The 27,574-nt window shown below is 39.5% G+C and overlaps 2 protein-coding genes across 4 annotated transcripts in view; one reads left to right on the forward strand and one right to left on the reverse strand.

The window, feature by feature from the left end:
- The window catches only part of cacna2d4a (calcium channel, voltage-dependent, alpha 2/delta subunit 4a), an 84,525-nt gene that overhangs the window by 27,097 nt on the left and 29,854 nt on the right, over window positions 1-27,574 (forward strand). The window lies entirely within an intron of this gene.
- On the reverse strand, window positions 863-27,482 carry lrtm2a (leucine-rich repeats and transmembrane domains 2a). The gene is made up of 7 exons (XM_025005649.2): window positions 26,477-27,482; window positions 19,065-19,227; window positions 8,801-9,027; window positions 6,706-6,831; window positions 6,217-6,305; window positions 5,850-6,007; window positions 863-4,753 (listed from the first exon to the last, which is right to left on the reverse strand). The coding sequence occupies exons 2-7, from the start codon at window positions 19,111-19,113 to the stop codon at window positions 4,233-4,235; spliced, it is 1,170 nt and encodes a 389-aa protein (XP_024861417.2). The 5' UTR covers window positions 19,114-19,227; window positions 26,477-27,482; the 3' UTR covers window positions 863-4,232.

Here is a 27,574-nt window from a genome sequence, read left to right on the forward strand (position 1 = left end):
TACTGTATAAGAATAAATGGAGATGTTGTAATTCTTCTTCTGACCACAGGGTGTCAGCGTTTACCTCAACTCAACATATATGTTGCCAGCATCCCTACACTGTAAATGTCAAACCTTCGTGCTATTTTGGTGGCTGATTATTTTTTCACTTCCTTTAATGATGACCAAGAATTTCATCAGTCAAGGAATGATTCAAAATTAGTGACTGTACAAGACGTTGGTGTTTATAAGGCTCAGCAAAACGCTTCATAGCTGGATTACTGTAGCACAAATGCCAAGTTTTATTTAAATATATCCAAGGTGCTACTTACTGAGAAGCTGAAGAGAAACAAGCAATATGTGGGTTTTTTTTTTTTTTAAAAAAAGACAGTGACAAAAACAAGGAGAGGCTAAAGGATGGAGAGTAGATTTGACACTGAGAAGAGCAAGAGGAAGCATTGAATACAGATCAAGATGAGAGGGAAGTGGGAAAAAGGGACACAATAGACCAAACAGAGCAAAGGGTAAAGAGAACAAGGTGAAAAGATTAAAAAAATGATGGGAGAGGAGGTGACAGGAATACAGATTGAGACAAGATAAGTGAGACTGGAAGGGGAAGCAGAGAGAAGATTAGAAATAAAGAAGGTGAGTAGAGATAAACGGGTAAGGGACACACAAAGAATGACGATTATCGTGACCGATTCATGCTCTCGTTTACCCCCTACACCTTGTATTTCTTTCACTCAGAACCTTTCTGTTCCATGTTGTTTTCCCATTCCACATTCAAGAGCTAAACTTCATCAATATCCTATTTCCTTTTTACACCAAATCTTAGCTTTTCCAAACTGAGCGATTGTCTTTCAATGGTCTGGGCAACGGCTGCTACAGGTGTGATATGTTTTTATTCAAATCAATGCATATTGACGTGAAAAATGCTTCTTCGTCAAATCATCATTGTCATATTCACAATCGTCATAATAACACAACACACCATTGATTTTTGGGCTGTGCAGTCATAAAGGCCCTCAGTCGTTATGGCTGCTGCTGCTGCTGCTGCTGCAGTATTTATGTAACAAACTATAATTTATTACTCTTTACACACACACACACACACACACACACACAGGCTATAGGAGGAGGACCGAGCTAGCTAAGATACTTAGCTACTGACGCCACAAGCAGACCAGGGAGTGAGAGGACAGTGTTTCAAGAGTCTTAGACAGAGTTTAGTTGTTGCTGTTATTTGAGCGCTGCTTTAAAGCCTCTGAAATATTAGGTGGGTTTGCATGTGTTATTTAAGGCCAGCATACGGTAATGGATGTCGTGAAGAAAGAAAAACAAACAACTTTCTTCTATGTATGCTTTGTGAGACGACATTCAGTACTGATGCAAGCTTTGTATGAATTATATAAATCTAAAGATTTTCTGCTGATGCAGGAATTAGTATTGTAGTACAAGTAAATGCAAACGTATGAAGGAAGAAGAGATGGAGTTCTCTATAAATTCAACATTTGTTTCACTAAAGACAATAGAACTGAACAAGTCTCTTAAGAAAAAACACAAATATATTTGAATTTGATAAAACATTCACTATTGTCTAAAGTAACTTTTTAGCTCCTCCCCCAGTTTCTGGTGTTGTTTACATAAAAAGAGCTTGTTGAGTCTTTCTATGTAGGACATCTTCCTCTGGAGTTAGCGGCTTTGAGGGCAGAGCAGAAGCACAGCAGAGAGGGATAGAGCTGTGCTCATTAGTTTTCCTGCCAAGTGCTCCCTCTCAAAAATGGACCACATTCTGCTTTAACTCCAGCTCGAAGTGACTCACTGTCATATTTGGATGCTGAGGAAAAAGTTACCAGGCAAAAATATTAAACCAAACATTTTTCTGATGAAAATATTTGGACACGCTCTACATCAGGACCAGAGAGGCAGCATCTGTTTCAATAAAAAATTACTGCGATTTCTTATTTTGTAAGTCTTGTGTTGTAAAAGCTAATTCAAAGAGTTAATGCTCACAGATGGCGGGGGTTATTACGTCAGGGTACGTGGCATAAAATAACACAAATGAACAAGAAACCGCAGGGGTACACATGAATTACTGAGAAATTTCATGGGAATTTTAACAAAGCAGACTGAGTTTTAGCCAATACAGCCAGAAAACAGGCTCTTTGGAAACTATAAATCAGATTTAACTTTAAATTTCAGAGACAAGCAGCACTGAGGCCGTTCACAACCTCCTTCTAAACTCTGTCTAACGTTCTTACATAAACTTTACTAAGTTTCTAAACATAAATAAGTTGAAACATCAAATAATTATTACAGAGACAGAAATCTAAAATAAAACATAACATCATTAACACAAGAAAAGACAGATACATTATGAGTTCTTACAGGAAAACAAAAACAGTTAACATCTTAAACATGTCAATATGACTGCTGGGCCAACACTTTATATTGGACTAGCATATTATTTATCTGTATTATACTCAGATATTAGAAACAAACTATTGATATAAGTTCATTTGAAGCCAATTTAACAAATTGAGAGGGAACTAGGTTTAATGTGGGTGTGCAATATGCAATGAATGCTACTTAAATCACTTCAGGATCAACTGTCCATTTCTGTGCACCAACGTTTAAATCAATCTTTCAGGTCATAAATTAGGATGCTAATGAAAACACTTTATAAAACAAACATTTTTTATATAAATGTAATGCTGCTCCTGTTAAATAAAGAGTGAGCACTGCTTTAACAGACATACTTCATTGTTAGTACAACTTTCATTGCATATTGCAGACTTTAATAAAAAAAAAGGTTAGAAGTAGGTCTGGATGAGAGACAGGTAACAATAAAAGGTTGAGATGGAAGTCCTTCAACGGTGTGAAAAACCTTCCACAAATAGTACCGGATGTAAAGATGGATAGAGAGATAAAACGATGAGGAGGTGGGTAAAATAGCAGCTTTTTTTCTTTAATCCCTTCCTTTATAATCCCTCTGGGCTGTTCATCTGTCTTTGAAAGGAACAGAAGTAAGGGGAGGAGGGAGAAGGAGGTCAGGGGGTTTTTGAAAAAGGAGACTAAAGTGCAGGAGTCTGACATTTGTAGTCCTTGGATGGATTTTTGTAGTCCTTGACAGGAGACGGCGTCCGCTGAGATTATTTTCCATGCTATCGTAGCAAACCTTCACCTGTGGGGGTAAATATAAAATATCTGCTTTGAAATCAAGTTTGAGGTCCTTTCAGTCCTTGTGTCACTTTTAAAACTGTCCCAGAAGCATAAATGTGTCACTCTTGGTGATGGAATGCTTCTGATCTGTCCGGACGCCGATCGTAATCCTTTTACAAGCATCAAATGAATGAAAGCTTTTCCTCTGAAGAGTACACTGAAGTCAAATTGTAGGTAAATGCTACTGTGTGTTCCTCTTTGTCCTGACTGGTGAGGCTCTTTCTCCGTCCTCAAGAGATCCGTGTCAACGCACGTCCTTCACCGTGATAGTTTTTCCCCATTAGCACTTCATCTGTCCTTTGCATTCTCTTGGGGACAAGAGGCTTGAGATTATTAGTTGCAGCTGTTTTTTTAATTATTTTTTCCATCAACATTCCCCCCATTTCCAGCATAGTTCTTAACATCATCCTTGGGTCTCGAGAAGAGAATCAGACCAGAAAATGATAATAAAAAAACAAAAAACAACTAAGTTTCAAGCTGGGGTCCTGGTTTTCTTGAGTGACTGCTGGCTTTGGAAATGGCACAGATTTTACTAATCAACACAAACATTGGTCCGATCAACACGACACATGCTATGAATCCCTGAATTTTCAGTCTACAAATACTGACTGAACATACAGCATGAGTGTTGTAGAACAGCTTTAATGATATGTTTCTCACCAGCCAGAATAATGGCAAAATCCGCTGCAGTAGGTGGCTGGTAGGCGACTTGGAGGGATGATCGGTAACAAATACTGCAGATAGAATGGGTCCAAAATTGAAGAGAAAATCAGGGAGCAGATAAGGTGTGTGTGTGGGGGGAGAGTGTGTTAGAGAGGGGGATGGAGTAGGAGAAGGTAAAAATAGAAAGAGGATGGGAAAAGGGAAGACAAAAAATGGGAGAGAGGTGTCAGTTTGAGAGTTAGAGAGAGATGCTATAACTGAGTATAAAACAAGCTTTTCCATCTCTCTCCTCTTTGAGCCCTTTTTATTTTCATTGCTTTCACGCTTTGACATTCTAACCCTCCCCTGTCCCATACCCCCTTTTTTATTTAGGCCACAGAGGAGATTTGCTTCTCCTCCCTGTCTTCCCCATCAGCCTCTCCATCTCCCATCAATGGCTGTCTCTTCTTCAGCTCTCTCTGGTATTTGGCCATCAGAGAAGCGTAGATGCAGCCGTAAGCAGCGGCGGCAACCATCATGATGCAAACAATGCCGCACACCACACCGGCGATCACCACCGTGCCAATGGCGCGCCGCACGCTCACGGGCCGGTAGCGGGCTCGGACACAATCCGACGGGGCCTCCCCGCCTCCACCGCCTCCGGTGCTTGAAGAGGAGTCCTCACCAGTGTTGCCACCGTTGTCAGAAACCGGTGTTGCCCCACTCGGGTTAAGAGCGCTCCTGCTGCACGGAGGACCGCCTCCTTGTCCAGAACGAGCACCCTCACCACCTCCTCCGTTCTCATCTTCGAGTTGGAGGCAGTAGTTGAACATCTCCACGGGAACGCCACGGATGTCTCTCCCACGCAGATCTTTTGGTAGCGTGCACTCTACTGCATCCACTTTACCCCCTGAAGGAGAGAGAAGAGGTCAATAAACTGGCTTTTACCTGTAAAGCATCACTAATAAACTGACAGTAAGAAAAAGACAGAGAGGGGTTGTCATTCCAACTCTAGCATGAGTCATCCATCACTTAACATGTGCACACTGTTTGCCCTGCTCTCTGCACTAAGTTGGAAATCGCCTCAATAAGCCCTTGTCTAATTCATGAGATGACATGCCTAGCTTGAGCACAGCTCTGGTGTGGAAAAGAGAAACGTCTGAGTCACTAATTCCCACCAGCTACATTAGGGTTGGGGTTTTATTATCCCAGACTGCATGCGCTTCCAAACATAGTGTCCATTTCAAGGTCACGTCCAAAGCTATTGATTTGTGTCCTCAAATAGGTTAAGTAACAAAACCACTGGTAAAGGTGGAGCATAACAGAGAGACAGAATTAGAGAAGTGATATTTAGCCTTGAGATGCTTTTATCTTTGCATGTTACAAAAAAATCCCGTCTACAAACACATCTCTCTCATCTAATATCTTGCAATGATACAAGTGTGTGCATGAGGCTGCTGTCTCCAAGTCTTTTACCCTTGCTTTGCCTTACTTTCTATAAGTGCATCATATGCTCCTTTAAACAGCTACTGTCATGATTTCATGTTCAAGTATGAAAGGCCTCCTTGTAATTTCCTCTGCTGCTCTGATGATTATTAAATTATCGCGTCTACTGCGTGTCAGTCTTCGTCTGAAGAACTGAGCAGGAGTGGAGCAGAATGAAGCAGGGGGAAAAAAAAGAAGAGATGCTTCATTAGCGGGGCAGCTGAGGCCCCAGGCACTGAGGTGAATGTAGATTTTTACACATGAGGAGAAAGCAGAGAGCAGCTGTGGTTATCTGATGCACTAACAGCCTGCAGAGACACATGGATGTGGCACGCAGAACAACAATGAGCAGCGATAACAAAATCGTGCAGTCGTGGCTAGAAGAATGGGTATATCCCGCATCTCGACATGCCTGTTTCTAATATTTCTTTTGTTTTGTCTTACGCTGCCCTTTCAAGATTACTTTGTTATTCTAATTCTAACGGAGCAGAAAGTCCTCGTGACATAAATCAAAAGGCCACCTCGGTACAGCAGCCACTCCATCCAGTGTTTGAAGTCACGAAGGTTGCAGTCACACTCCCAGGGGTTGTGTCCCAGTTCCAGGTGTTGCAGGTTGGCCAGCGGCTCAAACGCTGCCCTCTCCAAACCATGAAGCCTGTTACCTGCCAGCGAGAGCCACCTTGGAAAACATAAAAGCACTTTAGGACAATCGGGCGTTTATGCAGTTTTCGTTCTGAAGAACGGTAAAACAAGCCATTACTTAGTGAAAGACACAGTGGAAAAACAGTAGATTTATTTCTGTGTGTAACGGCAGCATTAGGTGTCTTTAAGACGGTTGTTAGATTAAAAAGAAATTGGATTAAAAAGTGTTTTGTGCTGTATGTTCACCTGAGGCTCTGCAGCTCATCCAGAAGGCCTATTGGAACAGTGGATAGACCGTTCAATGATAAGTCCAGACTCTGGAGACCACCTAAACCCTGTAGGAACATCAAAACCGGTTCTTGGTCTATACAGAACTGACATTTTCTGACCCACTGCCTCTCCGCTTGTTGTCACAAAGAGCTGCTACTGTCGCATCATTTAATGGGCTAATCTTGTCTAATGTGTTTTCCAAAGTGAAACCATTGTGACATAAGCTCGTCTGATTGCCTGTAGTGGTGATAAAAGTGATAAGTGCCGAGCAAATGGGTTGTTACTAATTTATCTGTAAGGGGTAGTCCAGATGTGTGAGTAAATTTGTCCAGATTGGTTGTACAAAGCTAAACAATGCTTTGTAATAGTCTTCTGTGCATTTTGAAGGTGAAATATTAAATTAAGTTACCTGAAGAGGTTAGCACGGTATTGATAATAATAATCTCTGAGTGTCCCCGTGCCTACCTGGAAGAGGTCTCTGTCCATGACTGTCAGTGAGTTGTTGTGTAGAGTCAGTCTCGTTAAGTTGGACATGTCTCTAAATAATCCAGCTGGTAAATTATCCAGGTAGTTGTTGGAGAGGTCCAACTCCTGAAAGACATGAAAACATTTCCACTTTAAGCATTTCTTTTTTTTTAAAATGATATGGAGGCTGACACATCCTAAAAAGGTCCAGCCTGTTCACTCAGACAGAATACTTAGCATATCCAGTTTAGTCTCCAGCTTCAGTCTGACACTCCTCCTCTCTAATTAGGTTCCATTAGAAAGGGCATTTGATTTTTCTAATACAATCACCAGAGACCAATGTATCAAACTGAGATTTGGTAATCTGCCGTTTGACATTTAGTAGCTGCTGCCCATTTGAAATATTCTTGTTGCAGCACGTAGCTTGACATTACCTTGGGTATTAGACAAGCTGTTTGCCATTTTCCAGGAAATTGGAAAGTCTGAAATACATCGAAGAATACTTTCAGAAAAGCTTTTGTTGTGTGCTTGTTGGGTCAGGCACTGGTTTATAGGCGATGTATAACACAGGGGCTATTTTATTGTTTCCAAGGCCTACAGCCGAGAGTTTCAGTCAAACAGCTTATGTTTTCTTTAATCTGTCTTTTTGGCACTTTGTTTTTAATTAAGAAGGCTCTAGGCTACCAATTAAATAACCTAACTAAATCATTTATTTTCCACTTTTGATTTTGGGACTGTATATTGTCTGTGAACTAACTGTACGTTCCAGATTTAATATATGATTTGCCTTTGTTTTATATGACTGCTGTGGTTCAGTTGGTCCAGTGGGATCTGTTTGTTTGTAAGGACTCCCAGTGTATATCCCTGTAGACCAGAGGTTCCAAAAGTTGGGTTCAGGACCCCACTGAATCATCCCAATAAAAATCACTTTTTTATGGCTCGTGAGTTGAAATTTGGGGGAGTTTGCATTGATATTGTACAAGAAAAGCCCAATTTTTGTTCATTATCTACTTTTTAATTCTGACTTGCAACATAACTGAGTAATCGAACTTTTGATCTGATCAAAGCATCCCTGATTTTCATATAGGCAAAAATGTATTTTTTTGTAAACAACCTAATAAACTTATAATTCAGTGTTTTAAAGTACCTATATACCAAATATCACCTGATTTAGTATGTCAGAACATGCTTTTCTAACCGCAGTAAGATTTAGTATCATGAAGAAAGTGATCCTCAAAAGTGAGGCAGTAACCAAATAAAGATTAATAAGAGATAAATAACAGAAAATAACTGATGAATATTTATCCTAACCATTGAATAAAGCATGTCATTAAACAACATTTGCTGAAAGTTCATGGTAATATTTTAAAAATGCTTGTGATGAGTTACAACTTTTCACATAATTCAGTATAAATTCGAGGACATTAATAAATACAGAGCCTTGTATTTTAAAGTGGTTAAATTGGTTTAAATCAAGATACATGATCTTGGTATCATGGGAAATATTTTTTAAGCTCTTTCGAATTAAATGATTTGTTTTGAAGGAAAGCTTTTATTAGATTTTATTGCAATGGTCAGACATTTCTGCCGCTGCTGTTTTGTGGGTCAGAAGCTGAAAAGTTTTGGAACCACAGTTGTGGTCAACATATTTCAGTCAGACCCACCTGAAAACCCATTTCTGTCTGTAAAGGAACTCTGCCAAACGTCTCGTTTTTCATTTAAAGTTTTTAAGTTTAAAGGATCCAAAGAGTTGATGCACATTTTATACTAAAAAGTTGGCTAAAACCTCCTTACATAAACAGTAAAAAAGACCTAATTTATTGGATTGGATTGATATTTCAATGCAATATAATAATACAATTATTCCAGATTGATGTTATTGGTGTTTTTTTAGACATGCATTATTTATAATAGTATTTTAAATACCAACTACGCTCTGTGGACAGAGTGCAGATGGTGAACTTGAAAATTCTACCTTTTCTCAACTTTTCAGACCAATATTATCTACATTTTGATCAATATTAAACTCACGGGAACTCACAGAAATTTAAAAATAAGAAAATGTTCTCCTAATAAAGAACAAATGGCTGCAGACCTCCAGGGAGGAGAGGTTGGCGAAGGCCGAGGCTCCCAGCAAGGCCAGCTTGTTGTTGGCCAGCAGTAAGGAGCGGCTCCCCGGAGGCAGAAGGTGCATGGGAGGGAGGGAGGAAAGTCCGCGCCCGCCGCAGTCCACCACCAGGCTGTCTGAGGAGCAGAAACAGGAAGGAGGGCACGAGGAGGCTGGCAACAGCAGCGCAGCCAGGAGGCCGAGGACACGGAAGACTGGAGGAGGAGAGAGGAAGGAATTATTTACTTCTGCCTGTGAAATGATCTGCACAGCAGAGAAACTGACAACTGTGATGCTACTAACCCTGTTTATCTCTGAAATTATACATTAGAAGAAATGCAGCAGAATCAAGAAGCAGAAACATGACTATCTTTGAATGCAAAATAGAGAAAGATTTATGTAGATCTGGAACGATTTTAAAGCAATAAGAGAGAGAAAGAGCAGCTCAGCTTTTCTGAAACACCTTCCAGTGCCAGAGGCGGTTTTATATGCTATTTTATTCAGACTTAAGAGAAAAATCCTGCACAAAAACTGTGGTTTTGTCTTTGTCACTGCATAGGAGGGAAACGAAATTAAAAAAACATGCAAACTTTACAAAAGTAGCAGTACTAAGATTAGTTTATTGATATAATAATGTTTTTGCTCATGTCTGTGAGTGTGTTGGTTTGTTTGTAGCATTAGCAAAATCGATCCTAAACCACTTGAAGGATTTTATTTAAACTCTAAGAAGTCAGTCATTGGATGGACATCTACAACTGATTCATTTTTGGAGTCAACCTTATTCAAGATGGCTGCCACAGCTAAGCAACTTTAGTAAACAGAAAAATGGCAAAAACTCCAATTTTACAGATATTGAGCTAAGGTTTTGTATGTTCATAGCTCATAGTGTTTAACAACTCGTGCTCTAAGCACCAACAGATCATTTGGGATCATGCAGGACGTCGGATACAATTGTCCATAAAGTTACGTTTAAGGTTTAACCAAACTGGCTATAATTCTCAAAACAAGATGATCTTAGTCTAAAAGTCTGGCATGAAAGGCAGCGGTCGATATGCATTCCGTTAAAGAATGCTAGACTTTTAATTAGGAATAGAACTATGTGATTAATTGTCTGATTTTGCTCTTCGCCGCCTTAGAACTCCTTCTTTCTCTGTATTTGCATTTTACTGTAGACACGAAAGGGAAATCCCTTCTGTTTTATTACATATTCTTTGTTTTCCTGTCGGCTAAAGTCATTTCCTCTCATTATTATATGTTTATTCCTTTGTTCACATCCAGCTTATTTGTCTTGACAGTTTTATTTTACTCCATGTTTTTTATTTTCATGCTCTGGCTTTATTTGCTTCTATAAATCCTCAATATTCTTTTATTTTCCCATTTCTCTTTGCTCCTCCGTCTGTACAAACACTCATCAGTCTTCACTCTGCAGTCTCCTCTCTCTCTCTAGGCTTTCTTTATATCTCTCATTCCTCTTTCCTCTCAAGTCTCCCAGCTCTGCTCTGTATTCCCTCAGTGTCTCGTTACACTCGCTGACTTTGTTTTCAGCCAATGGCTTATCGGCACGACTTTATCTCCCTGTGTTTGTGTGAGTGGGCACATGCTGCTGCAACCGTGTGTGTGTGTGTGGATTCACAAAGCATGACATTAGGAGAACTACTCAGTCTGAACTCCACACACAGAGTTGGCACTTTTAACCTCCTGATGATGAGACTCTCAGATTTAATCGTTTTGCGTTTATTTCTTAAAGTGCGAGAGCTTTTTGTCACACTGTCTCCCTGGTTGTTGTGTTTCCTGCCTCCTGTCAGTCCATCTGTTTTCCCCTCCATTTGCTCCTCGTTCTTCCCATTTTATTTCCCCTTCTCTCATACTCAAAACTTCGCTTCCTGTCGCCAGTCAAACTGTCCGTCTGGCTCTGACATGATGAAACTCAGTGAAACAGCTCATTACTGACCCGTCCACACTTCAGACAATATGACTGAAGAGAACGACCTAAAAAAAAAAAATACATAAACCTTCAGGAAAAGAGATTTTTATTTAGACATGAAAATTATTTTTACTTGCCATCTACCCTAAAATGCTTTTTTTTTAGCTTTTGGATAGTTTAAGACTGTAGAAAATTCACAAAGACACATATTTGCATCAGTCTCGAAATAGCCTTTTAGCTCAGACAGTTTCTTGTCAAGCAGATCACAACCACCCACAGCCAGAACGCTTCATTTTCTTTATTCCAGACAGAGAAGGTTTAGAAATTGAAGGTTTTGCACATAGTGTGTGATTATTTTGTTCCCCATTACCCTCTCTGTTGGTTGTACGTCCCACAATATAACCCTAATCTTGAGAAAACATGAGCTCCATATTAAAAATGAGTGAAAGGTGACATAAATAAATTTAAACAGCAATCTGGACTTTTTATGAGTGTTTTTTTTTCCCCCTCTTCAAACCATATTTTATTCTCCTCACCATCGGCTCTTGTAAATTATGACTAATCTTCACCTCTTACCCACCCTTTCTTTTTTATTCGAATGGAGATCTTTTTAACATTTATGAGCGTTTTAAACTGCTTTCATGACGGAAGTGGTTCGTGTTCCTGGCTTTTTTTAGCCGGTCCAAATGTTTTTGGGTTTTGTTCTGATGTAGGGCTGCATGCAGCCAAAGCAGAAGGAAAATATTCTGCCACACAGTTCAGTCCAAATAAGCTTAAGTGGTTCTGGGCAGTTTGATTCTGTCCAAACATGCTTCTGAATCAATTTTTCACAAGAATTCCCAAACACATGCTGTAGCTGTGGTGACATTTCAGGCGCGCTCGTGCGACAAGATGAAAGCCTTATTGCTCAGCCTCAGGTAAACCACTCTCACATTACAGAGAATTTAAAATAAGGCGTTTAAATTATTTGTCTCATCTCATATGTTTTAAAGGACTGGGTTTTTTATGTCTTTAGGCATGTTTTAAATAGTGCAGTGTTTCCTTTTATTACTAAGAGTGCATCCTAATCCAATGTTAATCAAGTGATGAAACACTGATTGGACAAATTTCAAAAACTTTAAGCAGCTCAGGTGTTTAGGTTTAGCATGCTAAGTGACTTAATTATACTGAGCACACGTTTCCCTATTTGGGTTTGAAATTGTGCAGGTCGCACATTACTAACAGAGAAAGTCATACACGAACAAGAATAATAACTGTTATTGTATGTTTGCACCTTTCATCTGCACAAAGGGTTAAAAAGTGCAAAGTTTTTTATTGCCTGCTGCAGAAGGTGAAAGGACAATAATGTTTTTGCTTGTGTCCGTGTGTGTCCGTCTGTCGTGCTAGCAAAATATCTCATGGACACCTGGACAGATTTTAATGAGACTCTCGGGAAGTAATCAATAGATATACATCTACAACTGATTAACTTCTGGAGCCAGTCCAATTCAAGACAGCCGCCACAGCTAAGCAATCAAATCAAACACAGAAATAGCTATAAAGCAATCAGTTTTACAGATATTGAGCTAAAATCCGGTGCGCTCGAAGCTGAGGCTGTCCCCTAACTCATACTTTGAGAGTTGACTGATTGAGCAACATGTTATTTTAAAACTTTGCCATTAACTATTGGAGTCAACTCTGTCTGTCTGTTCGCAAAATATCTCTTGAACCACTGGATCGATTTAAAAATAAACATTTAGAGAGTAGTCATTGGGTGTACATCTACAGGTGAATAACTTTGGTAGTCAACTCCACTCAAAATGGCAGCCACATCCGACTGAGATTAGGAAATGCAAAAATGCTTATGACTCAGTCAAATTTACAGATATTGAGCTAACGTTTGGTGTGGTAGTAGCTGAGAGTCCATCACAACACATACTCCAAGCCCTACTCATTGTGATTGTCATCTTTTGCTTAAAACTTAACTGGCATTAACTACTGGCATCAACCCTGTTTGTCTGTTAGCAAAATATCCCATGAACCACTTGAGAAACTTAAACGAAATTCTCAGAAAGTAATCATTGGATGTACAAGTACAGCAGATTAACTACTGAAATCAATCCAATTCAGGACGGCTGCCACAACCTTAGCAAACACAAAAATGGTTATAGTTTAGTAAAACTTATAAATATTTTGCTAAAGCTTCGTGTGATAGTAGCTGAGAGTCATCATCAACAGAGACTCCAAGCACTAACACTCTGTCATGGTGGGCAATATGCATTCCTTTAAGGAAACAAAATCAAATACATCTCAAGCATTAGGTGACCCTTGTTGTCTTGATGGTGTTTGACAGCGTCTCCTAGGCGATGCCTTTTGACACCTTCAGGGCCTCATCTGTCTGTAAGTTTATATCCAGGGGCCTCTAAGTGACATCGGACCCAGCTATGATGTCATCCCCAGCAGCACTTCTGTTACCGAGCCCAGTCGCATGTCACCGAGGCCCGGGCTGTTTTCCATGTGAGCGGCAGACGTTGCTGCTATCTTGTTACGAGGACGACCAGCTGTCCTGCACACAGCCGACTCTCCCACCTGTATTTTTTACCTCTTCAATGTTTTACATGGTTCCCCGAGTCTGACCCGAGTCTATCCTGCTGCTCTCACGGTGCAGAGTTCAAAATTTGAACCTTGTGACTCCTGTTGCCTTATATAATATGTTACACCCCAATAAAAGTTAGAAACTCAAAAGATTCCCAAGCAGTTAGTTTGATCTGAGCCTTGTATTTAACAGTTCATGCATACATTTCAAAATTTGCACAATTTTCTAATTTTTATCTAACAGAATAGAACATTTTTAAGCATATATATATACAAACATACAGATTGGGCTCTGTTCAATTTGGCCAGTGTTAATCTATGCATGCAAAAACCTAATTGCTCTGCTTTCGCCTCTTAGCCGTGGATGAGATCTATGATTTATCAATTTTGGAAAATATTGCTGTCTGTATAATCTCAACACATGACATGTTTTTCATCATCAGCAGTATTTGAGTAATGTAAGGTGTGTGGAATCAAATTGCTATATGTGCATTATCATAGTGTAAAAAATAAAAATACTAACACAGAGACGTGCACAGATCACTCATGACCACATGCTTAATATTAAGTAGGGGTCTGTTGTTGTTACTAATGCAGCTCTGAACTAACTTGTGTGCTGTGTGGTATCAATCTGTCATCACAATCACCTCATTACATCTTTATTAACATAACGTTACCGTAGAAACCATGTAATGCAGAGAGAAGGGCAGGATGGAGGGAAGTTTGTTGTTTGTGTCCAATCCAGAGCTTAAAGCCACATTATCTCTTTCCTGTCACATGCAGAACCTTTCTCTTGCCCTTCTTCGTGTTTCTATCCATTTTCTTTAGCACAGCAGTGTGTAATTGCTTACCAACGCAAAGAAAGTCACGATTTTGAAATACACTCACTGAAGCGCAAACATGCACTGACAAAATGTGCAGGATTTAAGGATAGGCAGAGATGTATTGTAGGGGTTTAGTTTGCGCTTCTGCTGACAGTGTGAAGAAGAGAAAAGAGAGAAGAGAGAGTCTAAATACTTGTTTTTCTTTTACCTCCTCTCCCAGTGGGATAAACTCCAATTTCTTATTTTTGTCTTCCCGTCTTTTTTTCTCCACAACCCTCTCTGTTACCTCCCGTCATTTTTTTTTGTTCTTTTTCTTAACCAAAATCATGCCGCTCCTCTCCATTTTTCCTGTTCATTGCTTCTGTAGCTCTGAGACTGGATGAGTTCACCTGTAAGCAGCGACTGCATAACGTATGGTGTCATCTCCCACTCAGTTTAAAGTGACACTTGTTCACGCAACAGCATAGCTAATGAGTGTTTAACACTGATTTGTGTTGCTGCATTAATTAACAGTGTGACAAGTAAGCCAAAGATGGGGTACATATACAAATGGGATGAAAGTTGCTTGTAAAGCATCAATTTAAGGCCTCCAACAGAGCATATTTCTCTGTAAAACCATTTATTTGATGAATATTGCCTTGCTTTTGAAGCAACCGCTCCACAGGGCCTCAGTCCAAGGTTAAACACATTCGAAATTTGGAGAGAAAATAAAAGACTCTTAGCTTTTGATGCCCTATCCACTTTGCTGTAACTAGACTTGAATAAATTCAGCTGAGATCTGTGTCAGGTCATAATGTATGCCCACACATTCTTTAGGCATAAAAGCCACGCGAACTTGAGCTGCGGCGCTAATGAGCGCGCACGCGAACATTTGAGACGTTTGTCATGCTGGGGTTATGATGACAGCACTTCCTGAGGTTTTAGTCAGAGTTTTTTGTTGCAGTAAACTGTGGCTTGAATGTACAGCTTTCAAACTTTGAACAGATCCATAAATGAATGAATGGAGAGATATACTGTAGACAGATGCATTGTGTTACATCTGCAGCTCTGTAAGAGGCTTGAAGACCCTCACCAAGACAAAATGACCATATTTTAAATGCAATTATCCCAGCAATTTTCTGTGATTTGCATCAAGTACTATTTCCTGTCAGACGTGTGGCTCCAATATTATAGCAAAGTAGTTTAACTGTGATGTAGATTATCAGCCTGGAGCGCAATCTATGTGCTGTGAACTCGAATGGTGCTGATTGTGGTGCAAAGAATGACTTTATCTAACGTTGTCATTGCCAGTACCAGCATTTGTGTTTTTATTCTGGCATACTGTTGCAATCGCAAGTTCGAACTAAAAGAAAAGCTATAAGAAGGGAAGTTTCGACAGGGGTTTGTTTTCTGCATGCATTATAGCTCTTCGGAACTGTAGTTTAAGGTCACCTCTGCAGCACGAATCTGCATAAAAATAACACGACACTTGATATTTTATCACCAACAAACAAGCCACACCCAGCGAGTAGCTCAGGAGTGTAAGACTCAACGTCCTGTCAGCGATATATGTGTGACAGAATAATACATCATACAAAACAAGATAGTTATTGCCCAAAGGCGAAGGTGGAGCAATAATGTTTTTGCTCCCTGTGTATGTTTGTCTGTGCCATTTACAAAATATCTCATGAATCAGTAAATGGAATTTAATGAAACTCTCAGTAAATAAGCCTTGTTTTAGTTAGTTCTTGTCTCTTGTAATGAATGTAAATTAAATGAGAAATGGAACACAGGGTTGAATTTGCCTGATGCTTTGTCTAGTTGGCCTATAACTCTCCAGGTCTATATAACGGCATGTAACAGCATCACTCTCACATCAAACCCAATGCTGCACACAGATGACGTCAAGCTGCTGTGGCTTAATGCCAAACCCAATATTTCAGCAGAGTTACACTTTAGCACCACCTACTAACCGCCCTCACGGCTGACCACCCATCCATTTTCAATCAAACTTTTAGAAGGTATTTCAGCTTTTTTTTTTACTCCAGAATCTGGGTTAAAGATTAAAGGATTGACATGTAGCAAAAAGCTCCTAAAGGCAATGTAATCCCTGTGCTAAGCACTCTAACCACTTTCCTACTGGCATGACACAAAATCAAACTTTTTTATCAGTTTACCAACCTGATATCTGCAGCAAAACTTATTATCCTCTGCTGCTAGTTTACTGGCTTCATTCCCAGACAGTTAGAGGATGTATACATGCTGTAATGGCTCTGTTCCAATTTGCTGCGCTACTCTCTTACTCACAGGAATGTATTATGGCTGTACTTAGCATAATGCTAAGTCATTATTTGGCCCTATTCCCAACCAAATGTTGTAAAACCAGTCTGCATTATATCCCTGTTAAAAGCCAAATCCTAACTGCTTTCAATCTCTCTGCATCAGTTTTCATTAGAAGTGATGCAGTGACTTATTGGTCTTGGTTTTGAGGCTGCAAATGAAGCTCAAAACAAACTCAGTGAAGGTGTGTGAATAGGAATGATGATCTATTTGTGTGTTAGTGTGTGTGTTAGATAAGACAGTCTGCTGGGATTGTAAGGGCCTGAAGGCACCATATGGTCTCTGTGTCGTTCACAGACCCCTCTGTTCTCATCTCACACCTCTCCTCGTTCATCCCATCCTCTCCTCACTTTCTTCTCCCTCAAACTGCACCTCTGCGATCCCATTTCTCCTCCTCTGTTTCCTCCGTTTCTCCACACCCCGCTGTTTTTATATTGTTTCTCATTTTCTTTGTTTTATTTAGTCTGTCACTCCAAAGTTTGGTTCTCCACCTCTTCTTTGCACTTTTTTTATTAGCCTAAAGTTTTTCTACGCTTTATTTTTATTTTCTGTCATTTGTATTTTTTTTTTTTTTCATTTTAGCCTTTTCCCTGGTTTTTTTTTTTTTTTTGGCTTCATCTTCACCAACTAATTACAGCTTAAATTAAAGGATCTGAAAAAACACAAAATTAAACTTATTTTTTAACCAAAAAATTGACACACTTGGTCATGTCACTTCATTGATGAAAATGATTCTGGTAATAAATAATCTGTCCTATAAATTGTACTAAGAAATAGGAATTTCTCTTTGCAAAATGATGTCATGCTTTTGATCATTTTAAATAAATATTTAAGAACTCATCCTCCTAAAGCTCACACTCAAAAGTAAATGCAGTATGCTATGGAAGACAGTTATTATTTATCTGGTTCACTCCTTTGGAATGTGCTAGATTAAATGGAAGTTTGATGGAAACACATTTAATATCTGTCAAAATGCATGTCTAAATGAACTTAAACCATATTAAATAAAAGCAGATCATTGATGTCATTCTTTGACTGTGATGTTATGCATATTATTGGCTTTTACTTGCATTTAAATGATTAGAAATGTACGATGCGTGGAGATTTTACAGATTGATTTTTGCACTAACAGGCTGTTTTTGGTTTCTTGCTCTACGTAAAATCAATTCATTCCCATGTGCTCGGAAAATTATGACTCTGAGACTGAAGGAGAATAGTCTTAATCCCTTCAATCAAGAGCTGTTTCTCCAAATCTTTATGTCAGCGACGCAGTAATGATCGGATGCAATAACAGAAGTAAATCAACTGGAATTGTATGCACTGATCCTAAAAAGGTTGAAGAAATTGTAGAGGAGTGGTCAGGAGAGCTGGGGAAAGATATGAGCGTCTGAAATGGAGACGAGCTCAGCAGCCCACAGGGAGGTATTGACTTTGAGGTTCTGTGTGGGTGTGTGGAAGTTCTGACAGATAGTGTTGCCCTGTTATTAAGTGTCCCTGGTGTTACCGCGCCAGTTTGTGGGGGCGATTTTTGCAAGAACACCTCTTGAACAACAAAACCCATCCACGCCTTCCACCAGGAAGCTCCCTGATCCCTTTTTTTTCCCTTTTTCATCTGTTAAGCTATTGATTTTCTGCAGAGAAAGCATGAGTTTGTGTCAAATGAGATGTAAAACAAGTTTATTTGTCTAAGAGTTGAAGAGTTTTTCTCTTTGGGAGCAAAATTCATCCACTTCACCGTCTAATTCACGACACAAACGCACGCTTACAGCTGCTGCATCTGTTGCTATGCCTCTAGACGTCTGATGGATTTTTATTTAGACTGCATACACCCATGGTATGAAACGAGAAGAGTGAGGAAGATTATAGGCTTGAAGAAAGTGGCAGGGAGCGGCAGACAGAAACGATGTAAAAGTGCAACAGGGGAAGAAAGCAGTGAAATAAACTCCAAAAAAAGTAAACATCAAGGAGGAATGTTAAGAGTGTAACTGCTCTGAAACCGAGAGGGATTTACTGAAACAGACATCCACGCTCTCATGTCGCAGTTTCAGCGTCACTGTTGAGCTCTCATTACGCTACAAGAGAGGCACAGATGGGACGTTCTAGCAAAGACAAGCTGTAAAGGTTATGTAAGGGTCAAGGGCTCGGGGCGTGACCTTTGACTCATGAGGAGGATTATGTGACAGCATGACAGAGGAATACAGAGACTCTTTCATCACCAGCAGAGATTTATTTTCCACTAACTCTTAAAGTGCGAGCAAAAAGAAAAGAAAAGGAGAAGAAAAAAAAAGAAATGACGGAAAGGGAAGTGCATGGCTTGTTGGGACAGAGAAGGAAAACAGTGGAAACAATCACATTGTGTTTTGTTTTGTCACTTTGTTGGCTGCACAAATACATACAGTAATTTGGGATTTCACCAGATGACGAGACACATGCCATCATCTCTTGTTTATGTGTGTATGTGTGTAATCACACTGGGCGTGCTAACATTAGCAGCTGTCAAAACAGACAGTTCTCCTCCTTTCATGCATAATTAGCAGTAATATAGAGTCGAGCAGGAATGGAGCGATGGCTCTCCTGCTCTTCCTTTTATTTTTAAATTTTGTCCACTCACCGGGTCCGGGCAGGCCACAGCCCCCAGGGGGGTGGGTGTGAGGGGGCATGACGCAGAGCTCTGCGGCTTTCCTCTGTCCGAGGCGCGGGGCGGTGATGGGGTCACGCTGCCATGCCTGCAGCCTCCACTGGAGCGGTGACTGAGAAAAACCACCTTGGAGCTCCTGAACAGAGAGATAAAAGACTAATTTGCTCACGTTTCCCAACTGAATCATATCAGTCTTTTCTGCTCACACACACACACTGCATATATGCAAGAATACTATACTGTGTGTGTGTGTGTGCAACCTGCCTTGCTTGTGCACATATGAACGTGTATAAGAGCATCACAAACAGACCCTTTGGTTTTTTATAGGCGTGAATAATGAATGTGTGTGTCCTTAGTAGTTGCCTTTACCACAGACAGACCCCCAACTGCTGCTGTCTGGCAGACACAGAGACTGACTGGATGAAGAAAGGGCAGAGAATGAGGAGAAGAGATTTAAAAGAAAGATAGAGAAACTGGAAAATACAGTCTAGTATCTAAAAAGGAAAGGATAAAGGGACTGATGGAAGAATAAAAGAAGCACGTGTGTGATGCTACACTTTATTAAAGTAACAGGGTAGATAGCATCTTGAGGGTAACTTGCATTTCTTGTCAGTTTATAAATTCTGCACCTCAATGCAAAAAAAAATCTTTTGAAGCCTGAACAATACAAGAAAAAAAAAACCTTTGACTATGGTTAATGGACCAGTAAGCCTAAGAAAAGCTCACTCTCATGCATTTTTCTTCTTTTCTGAAAAATGTGAAACAAAAATGAGTCACCTAATTTCTACTTTATCTGTCGGTGTGGCCAGCAGCTGCACATTTTTATTCAAGTAATGCATATTAATTGAATTTGGCACTAGGATCTGTGCTATATTAGTGAAATGGCATTTGAAGGTATTCATCGCAAAGTATAAAATTAAACATTAAAAAGGTGACCTATATCAAATGGTGCAGTTTGAAAGAGTTTACTTTTGTAGTTTTCCAGATATATTGATATTCAATTCTGAAATGCAGGTCCACACACAATGTAAACAATGTACTTGGAATGAATGTTAAACAAAACATGGAGAAATTGGACAAGCACAGAATTTTAGAGAAGATGTTTAGCTGGAAATGTAAAAGTGAATCTGCTGCTAAAAGCAGAAATAAAAAGAGAAGGCCTTCAAACACACGTCGCTTTTGCAAAATGTTTTCTAAATCGCTGTTTACCGTTTCAACCTAACGTATTTCTTTTTATCTGCATACTTTACTCCACACGTCTGAGCATAAATGCATATCAATACATCAAAATTGTCTGACTTCTCCATCCCAAATGGCTCTTCCATGGACGTCGCCATTGTTGGCCTATTTTCAGACACTTCTGCTGTTTCCGTAGGTAAATAAACGCATGCATCCTGTCACAAATTTTGCTTAAAAACCTTTTACTTAAAGATGTTTTTGTGCTGGTTTTCATAACTTTGCAGAGTTCCTTTAAAATACAAGTGCAGGTGCTTGCAACAAAACCTATAGGACAACTTGCAAATACAAATTACCTTATTTTTAAATATATTTAGTTGAGTATTCATTCTTTTAAACTTTTTTAATGTCTGTTTGAATTAAAAAAAAACTCTTTTTCAAAATCTGATTACCTACTTCACAGAATATGAAGATTTTTAAGTTTAATTTTTCTTTTTCTGTACAAAATAGGTTTAATTTCCCATTAGTTTGCTGTAACAGTAGACGGATTGTAAAGAAAGTCTTTTTGTAATTGTCGGTTCCTATGAGACCCAGGGAAATATCCTGGGAGAAGGCTTGTTTGCACCTCGATACAGCACGACTAATGCAGGCTGTTGACTCGCGCCCTGAGGGCTAATCAGAGTAATTTTGGAGTTCTGCTGCAAAATATGCTCCCCCCCCCCCAACTATCATCAAACCCAATCAACAGAGGGTGAAATGTGGCACTAATCAGATTAAAATGTTTTTTCCGCTCCTCTGCGGTTTTAGCTAAAAATTCTGATTTTTTTTTTTTATCTACAGGGTTTATTTTGCCATTGACTTGACTACAGATGAGTGCATGTTTGCTCTGGTCTTTTGGTGCAGTGATTATATACATCTGCACCTGAATCACTTTAAACAGGCATTTAAAAAAAGACGGCTGCCTGACGGGAGCAGTAAGAGTCACGCGGGAGGTTGACAGGTCTACATATACATTTAATTTACTGTGCAATCGCTCAAACAAACAGGCGGACAGTAATTGTAGTCATTTCCAAAAAGGAACTCTCATCAGTCTGTCAGGAGTGTCAGCAGGTCGTTTATGGCTGGTTAAATATGGAAATCTGAGGACAGGACGAAACAAAATAAGAGAAGTAAAAAGAGAAAAAGGAGGTGTGGAAAAGAGACAGTGATGAAAAGATAAAAAGAAACATATCGACGAGGCAGGAAATCCCAGAAGGGGAGGGGAAGTAAAAATTAGACCGACGAGTAAACAGGGAGGACATTAAGATTCTTCTCCACAACCTCCTGTGTTTTGGTCTGTGTGTGTGTGTGTGTGTGTGTGCTTGCCATATTGGTGCTAATTGTGTTGCCAGTACTGTTATTAGTGCCTGCCATTTACTGAGCAAAAATATAAAACCCTAGTCTCTTGGTTTTCTCAGTTCTTTCTCTGTTTCTGCTTTCAAACCTCCTGCTCTTGTCTCCAGCGTTTCTTCTTCTACCTTTCCATCATTTCTCTAACCATCTTTTATCAACATGCAGCACTGTTTGCCTTCTCAGCACTTTAGCTCGTTCTCTTTCTCCCCTCCGAGCCGCTTTCTTTCCTCGACAAAGGAACAGATGCATGAATCAGGAGACGCTCCGCAGATGGATTTCCTGCTTGTGATTAAAGTCACATTAGCTCGGCTCCGCTGGGAATTTTTCAGTTATTCTTTCTAAATGAGAACAGAAGTGTTGATAAGAACTGATGGGAGTTTGAGGAATTTCTCTAACTCCAATTTGAAGCTGAATGTGTTTTCTTTTATTACGCAGGCTTTAACATGGTTTTATTTCAAGGCAGAAACGGTAGCTTTGTACATCATAGTCTCTTGATCCCTTTTTTTGTTTGTTTGGGAGATTTTTTTAAGCAGAGACACACACAGCTAATTCTTCTGGGTTGGCTTTCGTTGACACTCCTAATTTTAACTCTGCATGTTTGGTTAAATATGCAAAAATAAATGAGATAACCCTGTGAAACTGAGGCTTTCAGGACCTTTGCTTGTCTGAGACCCTCTGATTGAGCCTGATGCTCTTTGTATTGTTTTATTTAGTAGAAACTCGTGGTTTTTTTTTTTTGCAAGAGCGCTGTCAGTACAAAAACACAGTGTGATTTTTCATACACCCTGCAGTTATTAACAAATCATTTTACATGTTCACATTTGTTTAATAAATTAAACATGTTAACAGCAGTTTTAGTCCTTATAGAAAATGAGTTCTTAGAGATTTCTGGCTGTTTCCTGTCGTTCTTCTCTTGTATCCTTAATGTTAACATTATTGCCACATACTGATACAGCATGAATATTTTGTAATTTTTGGTGGAATTTTTTGCCTGTCATCCAGATGGCCATACCTTTTCAAATGGTGACAAAACATTAGTTTAAATAAAATATTCAGATTACTGATTTGGGGGTTAGTTAGTTAGTATGTATGTACTTGACACTCTTAATTTGGCCAAAAACATCTATGAGAGGAAAGGTGGTTCTCTGGACTTGTTTTTTGTTTTTACCTGCAATTTCTTGCTTTTCTACCTAACTCTCTTCCACAAATAGTTAACACAAACAGTGTAAAGTAGATGGTTAGGGCTAGAATTATATATATTGTCAGGTTTAAATGTTTAAAAATGCATAGTTAGGGTTACAAAATTATAGCCTATATGATTTGGCCTCACCCATTTTTATATTTGAGCATTCACTGTTGTTTTCCTGTTTAAAGTTTCTTCTGTGCATTTTTTGGGCTTTAACTACTTCATCATGCTTTCGGCTGTTTAAGCCATTCATGTATCAAAATGCTTAGCTCGTATAAAACATTACAGCTATGACTTTTGGTATTTGTTGCTTTTATACTTTTTGAATTATATACCTTTATTTACATTTTGTCTCATAGAAATCCATTTTCTCCTCAAATCCTTAAAAACCTTTGTGTGCTCTTCTTCAGCATACTTGCTTCATTTTTAACTTTCAGCAACTGCTTTTCTAACTTTAGCTTTTAGCCTTTGTTGGCATTGTTTTAAACCTAATGACTTATTCAACAAATTTCAGCATTTTTGCGTTTTTCTCCATTTTTTTAGTTATAGAGTGCTTTTCTCTGCAGGTTCTGTGTTTATGAAATTGCATTAGAAATATGTTGATATCTCACTATTTCTATCCATGAATTGTGGCACTATTTTTCTCTAGCTGTGGACAAATATTACCATTACACTTTTTTTAATGAGATTAGTTAGAAACAGCAAATCCTGTCTGTCAAAATTTTTCCAAATCCCAACTATTTGGCCCTTGGGCCTCATGTCTCATCTTATTAAGATGCTCCTTTCTGTTACTGTTTGCTGCATATTTACGTCTCCATTTTGCAGGTCACATGACTTTACAAATGACATGTTTAATGGGAAAGGGGTTGTGACTTGCAGATGGTTTCCTAACTGCAAAGCACAAGCTACAACAAAAATGTCTCAGTCTTGTATTCTAGGTTTTGACCATCCATCCTTGTGCTATGTGTGAGAAGTGAGAACAGATTGATGCATTTGGTCACATCAGCAGCCATGTATTCTTGTTAACACATCAGCTCCTACTGCGTCAGACGGGTCACGTGAGGGAGAGCCTGCCTCTCTGAAGATTCTCTCAGAAAGCTTTTTTTACTAACATGTCTTGGACACAGGGGCGTCCAGAGTCTCGACATGGACCTTTAAGTGACAACACGTGTAAATACTTGGATGTCTGAGTGGCCCAGCATGTTGGGGAATCAAGTGACACTTCTCTTTGGATCCCCTTTTCTCTCACTTCCTGTTTACGGTCTGTTTTCATTCCGTTCATTTCAAATCGCTAAAGCTGCAGATGTGTTATAGACGAATGTGTCCTTTAAAACGTCACCACTCACAAACTGTCTTTAATGACTGATTAATTTGTATTTTGTTGTTGAGTTCCAGCATGTCTTACCTCCCCATTGCATTGTAAAAGACAATAAAATACATACCTTCTACGCTAAAGACATTTAGTGTTCTGATCCACAATTAACCACTTTATTCCCATATTTAGGGCATCTATAATGTGTGTAAAATTCTCAACTAAGAGTATAAAATCCTTCTGTGCAGGAATGAAATAATGTGTGTGCGCCTATTTGGGAACTTTATCACAGAATCTTCTCACTTAAGTCCAATTTTCACAGTAATTCTTTCCACAAGTCTGCATGGCTTGATTAATAGTTTTTGAATTAATACGACAGCATTTCTGCTCCAAATTAAAACCCACCTGAAAACTCAAAGATAACTATCCATGTGTAAAACAGATGTGTGTGTGCGCGATATGAATTTGTGTTAACTCGAATAGATAGATCTAAATGTGTTTAATTTTGTTTCAAAGAGTGTGTGTAGGAGTACAGGTTTCTAACAAAGGCAGAGAGATGCAGCCAAGCTTCCTAAATCAATTTTTAATGTTTTTTTTGTTTTTTTTACACTGGAGAGGGGAGAGACTCTGCAACATTGCGCACGCACACACACACACAAATATGCACTCCTTATGCCAGTAGCTTGAAAAATAGAGTCACATACTGTACGTGTTGACAGCCACATGCTGCAAAAATGCATATGTGTATTACCACCAGCTGAGATTGGGTGGCTAAGCTGGACAGAAATGTGCTCTGGAGGGGTTTGTTTTGTTTTTGAAATACAAGACTTTGACTCTGAAATTAAAATCTATTTTAGGACGACCTCCTTCAGCTCTGTTTGGACAGAGACAGACGTGAAGACTGGCATCAGAGGGATTTGAAACTGGCATTTGACTGCTATTTTTAATTAACTGCATTGTCCTGCTATTTTCATTGCATATGAAGTCAAGTTTATGACTTTCACAGTGCTGTTTACTACTAATGTTTGCACTTTTTTCAACATAAGCCAAGCAAAAAGTGTGTTACCTTGGAAGAAAGTGGGTGTGAGCTATGCTATTTGGTTGAATGTGTCAAAAATCATGAAATAAACTCTAACCGGAATGATCAAAATGATTGAATGGATGGTTTCCCTAAAGCCATCTGGCTGGCTTGAGGTGCCAAATTACTGCACTCACCGTGTAATCAGTGAGTGACCATAAATGTTTTTCTCAGAATGTATCTTGACAGTTGAGTTGCACCCAGAGAGGCAGAAAAACCTCGGGGACATCAGGCTGACGAAGCCTCACACTCACTGCATAATCGTATAATCACTGTGCAGCTCCAGCAAGTTAATCACTTTGACATTACACTTTTGAAAACAGAGTTAGAGTTGACACAGAGTCATACAGCAGGTAAAAGGCTGCACTCTAACCAGTGGCTTTAAACTGAGAATCAACACCAGGCAAAGGTTTTAAATGGATTAAAATTACATAATGTGGTGAGAAGGTCAGACTGAAAAAAGAGCAAGCTTTATAATTCTATCTTTCTGCTAAATATCGTTTTAATTTTTAAACTGTTTACCCAAATCTTTTACTACATTTTCATAAAACAGAAAAAAATAATTGTTTTCCAAAGCTTTTTGTAGGTTTCAACAGAGAAAACCTAATATAATGTTGCATCTGTGGTTGTGCTTGCACCAGTTGCTTTGCAGTGTAACTGTAATGTGCAGCAAATTTTATGTGCAGTCCAAAGTCAGACCTGCAGATGACATGAGGTGATAACTGCTGAGCTGTATAAGAAATCTGGTCAAACCTTTGGCATCTTTACATACACTAAAAACATGCAAGAATTAGTTGCTAAACTGGACTTGACCTGCACTTGCAGCCAGCAGTTTATGGAAACTTAATTTAGCAATTTAGCTGTCCACAGAAGATATAAAACTAGTAAAGTCTAATATGTTTTAAGACGTTTAGATCAGAGTTTATGCTAATTCCTGCTTACCTCCTGCAGTCTTTGCTCCGAAACCTAAACATTCCTGTCAGCCTACATTTGGTTTATTTCTTTTTTCTGTGTCCAGGAAAGAGCTAAAAGGCTGGCATTTTCAGCACCGACTTCCTCAGTGTGTACACTTTCACCACATCATGAAGGTCTCAATAATTTCTAGGAATAAGTGAAGAAATTTAACTGATCGCAGTTCACTTTTTGATGCTTATAACAGTCTATCTTTAACATAAGTGACAGTAAAAACATGGATGAGTGTGTGCGAGGAGAACAACACCTAACACTCCCTACAGACTTACCTGTTCACCAGATATCTCAGGCAGCACCAGTATTAGAGCTCTCTGTTGTCATCCATTCATCCAAAAATGCCGTTTGAGTGGCAAAAGATCAAAAATTCGGAAACACTGAAGAAAAAACCTCCATCCATATACGCTAAAGATTGTGGTCAAATGAATAACGTGGGAATAATCCTTCCTTCAGTAAAGAGGCAAAACCTCAATGAATTCTAAAAAAAAAAAAGAGGGATTGTTTTCAAAAAGGAGGGATTTTGGGAAAAAATGAGGTGAAGGGGGGCTTAGAGGAGCAAGAGGAGAGAAAAGAGGATGAGATCCTTAGATGGAGAGGGCTGGAGGTAGTTAATCCTTTCCTTCTGATCTTTTCCTTCTATGAATGACATGTCCAGCGCTGTCCTGCTCGCTGGCTTGTGTGCATCTGAGAGGCGTGTGTGTGTGTGTGTGAGAGAGAGAGAGAGAGGAAGAAGGGGAGCTTGTCTCAGAGCGAGAAGGAGCGACAACGGCATTAGGTTGCTGGCGTCATGCGCTTCGCTTTCCAGTGTGTCGCTGTGTTTGTGATTCCAGCACTCAGCACGCATCGGAGTGTGTATTTGTGCGGATTTCCAGCGCGTCCTTAAAGTGCCGGTGCCCTCTCCTCCCCTTCTTCGTCTCCCGCATGTGTGTGCAGGAGGAAATGTGTGCGTGTTTGCGCCTTGTCAAATATAGTAACATTAGCGCATGCTGCCTCTGTCTGCCTGCAGGTCTCCAGCAGTGACAGAGACAGGACGAGGGAGGTGGAATACTGAGCGAGAGATAATACGAGGGAGTGAAAGCGGGGCGAGGTATGAGGGAGAATAGAGGGGAGGCTCGTCAAAAAATAAAAAGGTGAGAGAGAGATGGAGGCAGAGGACAGGGAGGGATGAGGTTGATGGAAGAGGGGAAAGAAAGGCAGATGCATGATAGAAAGCTGTAACAGAGGAGGGACGGAGGGATCCAGTGATTCCAGTGAAGATGAGAATCTCCCCGTGCCACATGGGCTTTTCTCCTCCCTCCATTTATTTTTCCTTTTTTTTTTTTTTGGTCTCCTCCTCACGTCTCCCTTACTCGCCTTTCATTTTCATTCTG

The sequence above is a fragment of the Kryptolebias marmoratus genome, linkage group LG18, assembly GCF_001649575.2.
Source record: "Kryptolebias marmoratus isolate JLee-2015 linkage group LG18, ASM164957v2, whole genome shotgun sequence".
Classification (NCBI taxonomy): Eukaryota; Metazoa; Chordata; class Actinopteri; order Cyprinodontiformes; family Rivulidae; genus Kryptolebias; species Kryptolebias marmoratus.

Coding starts and splice junctions, on each gene's coding strand:
- lrtm2a (XM_025005649.2), bottom strand. CDS start 19,113: ATGCCCCCTCACACCCACCCCCCTGGGGGCTGTGGCCTGCCCGGACCC. Junction 9,028..19,064: donor CTGTGGCCTGCCCGGACCCG/GTGAGTGGACAA, acceptor CTCCTCCTCCAG/TCTTCCGTGTCCTCGGCCTC. Junction 4,754..5,849: donor GGAGTGGCTGCTGTACCGAG/GTGGCCTTTTGA, acceptor TCTCTCCTTCAG/GGGGTAAAGTGGATGCAGTA.